This window comes from Schistocerca nitens, chromosome 6, assembly GCF_023898315.1.
Source record: "Schistocerca nitens isolate TAMUIC-IGC-003100 chromosome 6, iqSchNite1.1, whole genome shotgun sequence".
NCBI lineage: Eukaryota > Metazoa > Arthropoda > Insecta > Orthoptera > Acrididae > Schistocerca > Schistocerca nitens.
Window position 1 is genome coordinate 367,435,888 of NC_064619.1, and position 12,660 is coordinate 367,448,547.

The 12,660-nt window shown below is 38.3% G+C and overlaps 1 protein-coding gene across 1 annotated transcript in view; it reads right to left on the bottom strand.

Annotated features, from left to right (window-relative positions):
• The window catches only part of LOC126263364 (dynein axonemal heavy chain 10), a 1,742,213-nt gene that overhangs the window by 1,362,446 nt on the left and 367,107 nt on the right, over nt 1-12,660 (bottom strand). The window contains exon 15 of the mRNA XM_049960456.1: nt 11,424-11,577. Within this exon, the coding sequence (XP_049816413.1) occupies nt 11,424-11,577 (154 nt within the window). The remainder of the gene's footprint in view (nt 1-11,423; nt 11,578-12,660) is intronic.

Sequence of the window (12,660 nt, forward strand, 5' to 3'; positions counted from 1 at the left end):
GTATATAGAGGGTCTAAACAAGGGCGATGTACTTGAGGACACTACTATGGAAATGGAAGAGGATGTAGATGAAGATGAAATGGGAGATATGATACCGCGTGAAGAGTTTGACAGAGCACTGAAAGACCTGAGTCGAAACAAGGCCCCTGGAGTAGACAACATTCCATTAGAACTACTGATGGCCTTGGGAGAGCCAGTCCTGACAAAACTCTACCATCTGGTGAGCAAGATGTATGAAACAGGCGAAATATCCTCAGACTTCAAGAAGAATATACTAATTCCAACCCCAAAGAATGCAGGTGTTGACAGATGTGAAAATTACCGAACTATCAGTTTAATAAGTCTCGGCTGCAAAATACTAACACGAATCCTTTACAGACGAATGGAAAAACTGGTAGAAGCTGTCCTCGGGGAAGATCAGTTTGGATTCAGTAGAAATATTGGAACATGTGAGGCAATACTGAACTTACGACTTATTTTAGAAGAAAGATTAAGGAAAGGCAAACCTACGTTTCTAGCATTTGTGGACTTAGAGAAAGCTTTTGACAATGTTGACTGGAATACTCTCGTTCAAATTCTAAAGGTGGCAGGGGTAAAATACAGGGAGCGAAAGGCTATTTACAATTTGTACAGAAACCAGATGGCAGTTATAATAGTAGAGGGGCATGAAAGGGAAGCAGTGGTTGGGACAGGAGGGAGACAGGGTTGTAGCCTCTCCCCGATGTTATTCAATCTGTATATTGAGCTAGCAGTAAAGGAAACAAAAGAAACATTCAGAGTAGGTATTAAAATCCATGGAGAAGAAATAAAAACCTTGAGGTTTGCCGATAACATTGTAATTCTATCAGAGACAGCAAAGGACTTGGAAGAGCAGTTGAACGGAATGGACAGTGTCTTGAAAGGAGGGTATAAGATTAACATCAACAAAAGCAAAACGAGGATAATGGAATGTAGTCGAAGTAAGTCGGGTGATGCTGAGGGAATTAGATTAGGAAATGAGACACTTAAAGTAGTAAAGGAGTTTTGCTATTTGGGGAGCAAAATAACTGATGATGGTCGAAGTAGAGAAGATATAAAATGTAGACTGGCAATGGCAAGGAAAGCGTTTCTGAAGAAGAGAAATTTGTTAACATCGAGTATAGATTTAAGTGTCAGGAATTCGTTTCTGAAAGTATTTGTATGGAGTGTAGCCATATATGGAAGTGAAATATGGACGATAAATAGTTTGGACAAGTAGAGAATAGAAGCTTTCGAAATGTGGTGCTACAGAAGAATGCTGAAGATTAGATGGGTAGATCACATAACTAATGATGAAGTATTGTATAGAATTGGGGAGAAGAGGAGTATGTGGCACAACTTGACAAAAAGAAGGGACCGGTTAGTAGGACATGTTCTGAGGCATCAAAGGATCACAAATTTAGCATTGGAGGGCAGCATGGAGGGTAAAAATCGTAGAGGGAGACCAAGAGATGAATACACTAAGCAGATTCAGAAAGATGTGGGTTGCAGTAAGTACTGGGAGATGAAGCTTTCACAGGATAGGGTAGCATGGAGAGCTGCATCAAACCAGTCTCAGGACTGAAGACCACAACAACAACGACATTTCAATGCAACAATTTTTTCTCAGCAATGGCTGACTTGGTGGAGACTTTGGTTGTAGAAGCTTGCATTTTAACTTTTCAGGAAATGGTTCACCTCAAAAATCACCTTGTTCTCATTTTGTAAATGCCAGCCACACTATAGTTTCTTCATCCAGCGAAAGAGCAAGAACTTATTGCTGCCACAACAGGGAAATAAGGAAGGTGAGACAACATTTCATAGCCCTTATGTGTGATTTTGTCCTATGCAGAATGAGGTGGAGCTTTGTTGTGGAACAAGAAAAACCCTTTGAGCAGCTTACTGCAACACTTCGTCTTGATGGTCTCCTATACTCTCATTTTGAGATTTTGATAGTATCCTCATATGATGGTTTGCCTCTAACAGGCATGTTTTAGCACCAACCATGGCAGTTTTAAAAAACACTCAACATTACATTGTCCTATACTGGTTGCAACTTCATCTTTTCCAGTGGGGGTGAATTCACATGTTCCAAATGTTTGCTATGTTCCTTTGTCTCAGGGCTATAGTGATACACAAATCACTTGCCTGTGGTAGTTAGATGACTAAAGGTGTTGTCTAGATTGGGAAACTTCTGACATATTGAATGTTCAAGTAACTTATGAGAATGCAGCCTGGTGACATCCTCAACAACTGCTGATATTTCAACAGGTGAATGCCCCATCGTTTTTAAGACACAAATGAAACAATGTCCCTGCATATGTAGACTTAAACTCTTGGAGGGTAGGGCTATACAAACCAGTAACTAAAAGACATTGTTTACAGAAAACAATACACACTATAAACAACTGTGGTTCATTCACAATGTCGTGAAACAGGGATCGCTAGTTCTGGATTGGTAGAAGTCAGCAATGGTCAGTTGCCTTTTGCCCACAAAATTTTTTATATCCAACTGCTGTCAACAATGTAATGTCAGTACAATATCCCACATTTAGTAGTGGACTACCAGCACTGCATGGCAAAAGTGCAGCTTATTCCCTCCAAAACACATTTCGGGTGACCATATGCTGGGAGTTGTCGGACAGAGCTTGCTTCCTCTGCCCCTTGCAATGAATCCTGAAAATACTAACTGTGTAAAGAAAAAACTGTGTATAGACTTAAGGGACAAATCATTTGCAGTTAGCTGACAGTGTAAAGTGCATGTGATCTGTTTTCCACTATACTCACTCTGATGAAAGGTAACTTCATGGTAGGTTAATTGAGCTAATAAACTTTCAATTTCTGAGATGACATGGCACACATGCCTCTTCAAAATGAGCCAGATGGTAACAACTATACTTCTAAAGATATTAATCAGTGTGGGTTGGCATGTTCCAATGTAATATCATCATTCCTCCTGACTAATACATCAAGAAAATGAAGGGAACTGTCCTTTCCGCCTCCATGATGAAGCAAATATTTGGTTGGATTAAAATGATATAATCTAAAAAACTGTTCAAATTCTCACCAAAATGATGTCAAATAACAAATTATCATCTACATATCTACAAATCACACAGGTTTTACTGCCTCTAACTGTAGTCACATTCACCCAAAAGTAATATTTTGCAGTGAGGTCTGCTCTGCATTCTCTTAGGATGGATCCTGATATTATCATCTTGCCTGTGGCCAGGCTGTGTTGGACAAGCAGGATTACATCCATAAAATGCAGTGTTTACTAGCTGATCCAGAGTATCACAGACTAAGTGCTGACCTATCAAAAGGTATTGAGAGGAAGATTAATACCCTCCTTGCAAAACATCTTAGATTACTGTTAATATCGAGCATAAGGTCATTAATATAAAACATGAACAGCAAGGGTCCCAACACATTTCTCTGAGGGCATGTTACTTCCGCATCTGTTGCTGACTCTCCACCCATCTGTGTTGCCCTTACAAAAGCCCTTCAATCCAATCACAAATTTTGCATGACACCACATATGAAAGTACTTTTGAAAATAACCATAAATTATGAGGTACTGGGTCAAATGGTTTTTGGAAATCAAGGAATACCGCTCCAGTCCATGGCTTTCAGTACATCATGTAAGAAAAGTGCAAGTTGGGTTTCACATGATCCATATTTTCACAATCATTGCTGGTTGGCATGGAAGATATCATTCGGTTCAAGATACCTCATTACAATACATTTGAGGTCAGCATATATTCTACGATTCTGCAAAAAATGGATGTCAATGATAATGTACGGTAGTTTTGTGGATCACTTATGTTATTCTTCCAATAGATAGATGGGACCTGCACCTTCTTGAAATTATTGGACACAGCTTTTTGTTTGAGGGTCTAATGTTTTCAGACAACAAGAGACAGTGTGGTATTGTGTTGCAAGACACACACGTCTCTCAATTCAGTTAACTTGCACGTTGTGTGTAGCCGATCCTCTTCTCTGGGTAATCAGCTACATCGATCTCCCACAAGCTTCTTCTCCGAATACTATTGCTGGTAAAGGGAATTTATTAAAATACTTCTCTATCCTTGAAATAATTTTGGTACTTTTATAGTACTTTTCAGTTCCATCACTTTATATTTTCAACTTTCACAGATAATAACTTCTGCAAGCTAACTTATTCCTTACACGTTAGACTCATTTACACATATTCAAATAGCATACATGTGTCTTGTTTAGTTCACAGCCAAGACATGAAATAATTTAAAAGTCTCTAGTCTCAATCAAGTCCAATACATGAATGTGTATAGCACTCTATATTCAACTGTTCAATAGTCTTTTTTACAATCACCACAGACACTAACACATCAAAAAATACGACATAATTATTCTTTGAGTTCTCCTCATGTCTTCTGTGGTGCTGCCATCAGTGACTCGCCCCTTCTTACAGTCTTCTAATAACAGACTTCCAACCTGCACATAGAAACAGGTAGATCGGTAGAAATGTTCTCTCTGTCCCGCACTTGAACCTAAAATACTGGGTGTTCAAGATGGTTAAAGGCCGCCAAGTGTTTCTACAATTTACACCGAAATTCTTGAGGCACTACATATCCCTCCCTTTAGCTTGAACATGTGATATTTTATACATATTCATTATGTACAATAATATTACACAAGATGATAATTCTTTATCTTTTAACAGTACCTTTCTTTTTTACTAATAAACATGCATATTTACCACAATTACAAAATGTGAACCTTTGAATCCATGTTGCCAGTTAACTCTTTTCAATCTTTATTATTTATTAAAAAAAAAAAAAGAAAAGAAAAAAAAAAAAAAACAAAGACTTTGTTTCCTATTCCTCTTCCAATCGGAAATTCCAGGTGCACATACTTCTATTGCAGAAGTCCTTCCCTTTTTCTGTGGTTACAGAGAACCTACAACTCATTACAGAGTAAAGAACCTACAACTTATTTCACATAAGTAAGCTGAAGAATCAGGCACATACATTGACATACACACAAAGAGAAACTTACACACAAAAATGAAAATTACAGATTAGAACTGAAGTGATGTCCAAACCGACAAGGGAGGTAGGGGAATAAAGACATATGTACATCTGTGACAGTTCTGCATTGTTATTTTTTTATCACTCTAACATACATATTTTCATGTATATTAAGACAGGAGAATAACAATCAACACATGTGCCTAGAGAAGCAGGAGCAGGAGAACTGGGGAAACAAGTATAAAATAGGGATAAGAAAATGTTCAAATGTGTGTGAAATCTTATGGGACTTAACTGCTAAGGTCATCAGTCCCTAAGCTTACACACTACTTGACCTGAATTATCCTAAGGACAAACACACACACCCATGCCCGAGGGAGGACTCGAACCTCTGCCGGGACTAGCCGCACAGTCCATGAGTGCACTGCCTTAGACCGCTTGGCTAATCCCGCACGGCATAGGGATAAGTTAATTGGAGTTAGTCATGCTAGTCTTTTGAGAAAAGGCATAGTATCTACTGAGAGTTGGGTACAGGTAGACACAGCATCTACTACATGTAGGCATGGTATCTGTTATATAGTAGGAGTGAGGAGTGAAAGAGGACTCTAGGATATTAGAGGGGAGTATTGGAAAGTGGAGTTGAGGTGTAAAGTAGATTTGTAATTTTACCAGAGAATATTTAAGAATAGTATACATAAAGATGTATGCTAGGGCAACGAACCAGGAGGCCTACTCAAGAAGGTATACGGAGGGCACACTCGACATTTATTGGATGAGGAAAAGGACGGATAGGCAGACTTGTGAAAGGCTAACCTATACTGTGTGGACAGAGGCACCAAGAAGGGGATTAACCTATACCATAGGAGGATAGGAATAAGAAAGGGGCGCACCTACCAAAACGTAAGGAGAAAGGGTAATCCTAGGATCAACACATGTAAGATACAGGTACTGTTCCTAAAGGTAAAAAAGCAGTATCATGACAGAAGTCACACATTTAAAGGGATGAGTCTGGTAAGTTTGAATTCTATGCAGCACTAGCCTTTTATGTTTTAGATTTACAAGTGTCAGAAGAACGGAACACTTTATTCTACCCAGAGGTCCTCCAGATTACAATAAGTAATGAATAAGTATGTACTTAGGAAAAATAGTACAGGAAGTAAGAACAAAGCAGTAGAGTATTCATGAGTTATGTACACCTGGAATTTACGATTGGAAAAAGGCAGAAAACAAAAATTTGGTACACACAAATTGTCAGAGAATTGAAAAGAGCTACCTCCAACGGGGATTGAAAGATGAGAACAGGCATATTCACTGTTACTGATAGAAAAGATATATTGCTGAAAGATGAAGCGTTATCCTATGTATCCTTACTGTACATGATAATTATGTATAAAATATTGTGTGTTTGAGCTAGGGGAGGGATACGTTGTGCCTTGAGAATTTCGGTGTAAGTTCTAGAGACAATTGGCTGTCCACCATCTCAATCACCTGATATTTTAAGTATGAGGGTGTATCTACCTTGCCACCGGTTTCTGTGTGTGCAAGATGGACGTGTATCGGGACAATACTGCAATAGCGACAGTCGATCGGCGTGGACAAGTGTTTGCCACTCGCGCCATAGAAGCTGTATGTCTAGTACAATGAACAAACACACTTTATTTCTTGATGGTGTAACGACTGTATTTCTTGTGGACATATGAATTATATATTGAACTAAAGACACTTACATCTGATTTTCTGGTGATGGACTTGCTAGAAGCAAGAACTGGTTTTATAGTGGTTATTAAACCAAATGTATCGTAATTGTATCTGTTAGTATCTAACGCACACAATACGTAAGTCAACTGTGAGAGACGTGTGAGTCTTGCACCCCAGTACCACACTGTCTCATGTATTCAGAAACCGTTAGAAACCTTGTACCCTATGTTTAAGAGAGAGATGCCTCTGTAGTTATCCAGTACTTTCTTGTCCTGTTTCTTGTGAGTGGTATTATAATGGCTTCTTTCCAGTCTATGGGTATTTTCTTATTTCTCCAGATACCCATTATTATACTGTACATACCTGTTTCTATTTCAGGCCTACCCTGCTTGATGTCTTCAACACAGATACCATCATTGCCTGATGACTTGTTGTTTTGAGATTTTTAATTTCTCTGCTTCTTCTGCCCTGGTGGGTGCATTGTCTAGATTATCCTGACTTTTGTCCCTAGAGCGTAAGTGTGTCCAGTTTACTGTCAGTGCTTCTGTGTTCAGCAAACCCCTGAAATACCTAGCCATTTTCTGGTACACCTCTTTTTTGCCAAATTTTATTGTGCCATCTTGTCCTATGACAAACGATTCTTTTGCATCGAAGCCTTTAATTCTGCTCTTCATTTCTCTGAAAAAGACTCATGATATGTGCTTCTTGAACGCTGTGTTTGCTTCTTCAAGTTTCTGATTCCATCTACTTCTCTTGGCATTTCTGATCGTTTTGCTAGCAACTTTTCTCACATTCTGGAAGTTTGATCACTCTTCTTGCTTTTTACAGGATTGCCATTTCATCCATGCCTCCCTCCTGGCCTCAACTGCATTCTCACATTCATCTGTCCACCACTCATGCTTTCTTTTTTTGTTGTCAGTAGCTAGTCACACTGCCTCTTCGTCCATCATATCTCTCACTCTCTTCCAATCACTCTGAACTACCATTATCCTGGCATACTCTGCTCTGTGTTTTTTCAGAAGATCTAGGCCAATTCTGAGAGTGTTTATGGTCCTATGTTTACTTGCTCTGTTGGGTATCCATCTGCATTTTATTTCAACAAGGTAGTGATCTGATTCCATCCTGCTATTTTTCCTCATTTTCATGTTCATAATCTCTGTGTAATTCTTGTCACAATTTGCTACATGGTCTAGCTGTTTTCCCCTAATCCTGTTTCCAGGGCTGACGCACATTGTTTTCTTGTTTGCCTTAGCTTTGTAATAGGTGGTCATTATTCTCAACTTGTGTCTCCTACACAGGTCCATTAATCTCTCACCATTCTTGTTTGTTCTCTTGTGGGCTGGATAATCCCCACAGGACCTCTAAACTTCTTTTCTGTGCCTATTTGTACGTTAAAATCTCCTAGCAAAATAGTGACACCTCTTTTGTCCACATCTGCCACTAACTTACCTAAAGTGGGCAAAAAATGTTCAGTTCCTGCTTTGTCGTTTTTGTTCTTATTATTTGTTGGTGCATGTGCATTTACTATAATATAGCTTTTGTTTCCTAGTTACACTGTCAGATATGACATCCTCTCATTTATGCCCTCCCACGCAGTGATACTATCCAGGTATCTACGATCTACTACAAAGGCTGTGCCAAACATAAAATGCTGCTTTGGGCCCCCAACACTGTGTTTCCCTTTCAGAATGACACCCCTTTGATTCCATCATGCTTTCGTCCCTGAATCTTATTTCCCAAGTTCTCTTGCACTGTCAAGAACTTGCTTTAGTTTGCCAATCTTCACCATTGTCTGTATGTTTATGGTTCCCATTTTAAAAGTCTGTTTTGGTCTGATTTTCTGACCGTGATTTAGATTTGATTTTGAGGTATGCACATGATGCAGGCTCCCCAGAATCTGATGGCCTGCCTGCATTGACCTCGGTCAATGAGGGATTAGCTCCCTGGGGTATATTTGTGATTATCACATGCTTCATGCCTGCTATAGAAGCTGAAGTTTCGACTTTGGTTACTGCATTTGCAGTAGCTTGGTTACAACTGAGGTGGTTAGCCCCAGAGGATGTAATCAGGCTCCCCCACTGGGATCAGACACCTTTTGTAGTTGCTCCACTGGAGCACAGACACCACTCTGTTGTGAGAAGGTTGATCCGCTTTGATGGCCATTGGGATTCGACAACTCTTCCTTTGAAATGACTGGCCATCTTCTTCCACTCCTCAGGATCATGATATCTATCTTTCCCCCGATCTGATTATAATTAAATAAAGCCTATACAGTGTCCCAAGCAATACTCAAGTTACTGGTGAAAACCCCATGAAAATCAATCTGGTAGTTTTGTAGAAGTGTGTACAAACAGCCAGACATGATAGTTTTTCAGATTTATTTTTGGTATGGATTTAATACAAATTCCTGAAGTTTCAATGATTGTGTTCAAATGTTGTAACATTACATACATTATTTTGAAACATAAACATTCTGTAATTCTTTACAACAACAGAGTTATCAACATATGAGTGTTAGCTTTGCATTTTAATGACACTTTGAATACAAGAATACACGAAGCAACTATTAGACTAGAAGTTCACTATTGAGGAATATTGTCTTTGATATGATTTTACAGACTGTATTACATGTTACGTATAACCTGACATCAGATTGGATTAGATTGGATTCAGTTTTAGTTCCACAAACACAAAAAATGAGATGATTCTCATGGGTGTGGAACATTTCAGAAAGTATAACATAAAAACATAAAACATTTGAATATAGTACTTACTACCCTAATAATTTGTCAGGACATTGTCAAAATAAGTGAATACAATGCGATAAACTGGAAGAGCTAATATTTACAGAATTAACATGCTGTCAGAATGAAACACTGTTATGTACTATTAATAAATTTATCGTACACAAAACAGCTAATCTTGACTGTTGTGCCCAAGAGCTGTCAAAACTGAAACCTAACAGAAAGTTTTACTTAAGCTGGCTTAACAGTCTCTGTTAAGATATTCATCTATGGAGTAGAAGGAGTTACCTATTAAAAATTCTTTCAAAATCTGTTTAAACTGTGCTCTATCTGAAGCCGTGGATATACTGGTTCCCGTGAGATTGCCGAAGTTAAGCGCTGTCGGGCGTGGTCGGCACTTGGATGGGTGACCATCCACGCCACCATGCACTGTTGCCATTTTTTGGGGTGCACTCAGCCTCGTGATGCCAACTGAGGAGCTACTCGACCGAATAGTAGAGGCTTTGGCCAAGAATACCATCATAACGACCAAGAGAGCAGTGTGCTGACCCCATGCCCCTCCTATCCGCATCCTCCACTGAGGATGACTCAGTGGTCAGATGGTCCTGGTAGGCCACTCGTGGCCTGAAGACGGCGTGCTATTTTTTTTTTTTGTCCTTTTTTTTAATCTGAAACCAAGTTTTTAATAGTTGCGGGCAATTTATTGAAAATGTGTTCCTGACTATTGGGCCCCTTTTTGGACCAAAGTAAGTGATTTTAGGTCTTTTATTGATACTATGTATTCAGCTATTGGTTGGAAATAGAGATGTATTACTTGTAACAAATTTCATTAAGGAAGAAAAATACTGAGGAGCAGTGGTTAGAACACAAAGTTCCTTCAACAAGTATCTACACGATATTCTTGAATTTACACCACAAATGATACTTATCACACACTTTTGCACCCTAAGTGCAAATGAAAGTAAGCAAAGTATGCAAGTTTTTTAATATTTATATCTCCCTACATCTGACATCATTCTCACTGCAAATACAGACTTGTTTAGGCACTTAAGCAATTCCGTGGTATGCCCTTCCCAACTGAATTTATTATTGAGTTGTAATCCCACAAATTTGACACTGTCAACCTCTTCTATCTGCATATCTTCATATTTTATACACGTGCTGGAAGGAAATCTCTTACAGGTTCTGAACTGCATATAGTGGGTCTTCTCAAAGTTTAATGACAGTGAATTAGCTTTAAACCACTTATTAATGTCAGTGAAAATTTGATTAGCAGCTATTTCTAAATTTGTACTTGACTTGCTACTTATTGCAATGTCTGTATCATCTGCAAACAAAACAAACTTAGCATCTGGCAATGTAACAGATGAGAGGTCATTGATGCACACAAGAAAAAGCAATGGACCATAGATGGCAGCAGCTATTTCTAAATTTGTACTTGACTTGCTACTTATTGCAATGTCTGTATCACCTGCAAACAAAACAAACTTAGCATCTGGCAATGTAACAGATGAGAAGTCATTAATGCACACAAGAAAAAGCAATGGACCATAGATGGTACCTTGAGGAACACCACATTAATTAATTCCCAGTCAGATGAAGACTGACTGCTTACTGCCCAGGTATTTCACAACAACACCCTTTGTTTCCTGTTAGATAGGTAAGACTCAAAACATTTCACAGCATTGCCAGTGACACCATAACATTCTAATTTAAGATGAATTAATGTAGTCCCTATCATTCATGGAGTAATGGTATAAATGCCAGTGACTGAGAGGTTATAAATTAGTGACACATCGAGCAACTGCATGCTGTGATTAGGTTTATGCTTAATGTCATGATTGGTACATGGCCTGGAAAAATATAATAGAGAATAAACTTATTTTAAATTGTAATAGAGCTGATTTCTCTTATCATTGAAATGTAATTTATGGCACTAGTAGAACTGAATAAAATAATAAAGAAACAAACAAACCTTCCTCCTTTTCTGGATCTTTTGAAACAATTTTGAGGACATTCTTCTTCATCAATGTAGATATATTTGGTATGACACTTGCCTTCCATTGTTCAAACTTTGTCTCTTCAAATGCTTTCATCTGTCTGGCAATGTTTAAGTAACTAGCAAATGCCTGTCAGGAAAAGACAACAACTTTTACTACAAATTCCTCTCTGTACAGAAGAAACAAATATCATGTATAGGCAACTGCAGAAATTTTAACTTACAAAATAAAAAAAAATTGGCATTTAAATAATAATTGCCTAATGTGTAAACATTTCTGACTAGTATCAGTACTGTGTCAGATATGAAGACAAAAAGTTATGGTTACAGACTTATTATTTGTTTATGTTCAGTTTTAACCATACAGAGACGATAAAACTTATTATTGTCAAGTGGTAGGAGACATACATACAAACAAAATGTAAGGAAAAAGAGAAAATCTATAGGAATGACACTATTTGGAAATTACAACACCTAGGACCCAGTTCAAAGGAAAAACTGTGTGACAGGTATCATAAAATTAAAAGAGAAAGCTATTAACAAGATAAAAAAAATGTAACAGCACAGTAAAACTGTTAACTATTTGTTTCGTTTATTTATTTATCCCCCAAAAAATATGCATTGCATCAATAAACGTTTACCTAGTTTAAAAATACACAGATACTATAAAATAAATACAAACAATGTGATGCTCCATGACAAATTCATATACTTCATGTCAACTTTATTTTATTTTATTTTATTTTTTTTTACTGTTGTTAATGAGAACCTGAGAGGCTTTCATAAGGGAGTAAGAAATGGTATTTTTTGCAAATTGGGGAGAATATTGTGGGGAGATGAGTGCTCTCTCTTGGTCCTGCATTATATGCAATAGGAAAATACTGATAGAGGAACAGGAAAGAAACCTCTGTGCCCTCAGGCACAGCTGTAAGAAGCCAGATGTGAACTATGTAGAATTAGGAGGGGGTTTTGGGGGGGGGGGTGGGGGGTGGGTGACGGGCAGCTGACCCACCCAACCACACACACACACACACACAAATATTTTTCAGCAGTTGCCAGACCCGAGCAGAGAGGAGTATCCACCAGAAGCATCAGTAGAAAACATGGATCTGACTTCAGTCTTGATTCGGAAACCAAAGTTAAAGAGAACTGTGAAGAAGGAGAAGGAGAAGAAGGTACTGCTCTTAGTTAGTAGCCATTGACAAGGAGTTGG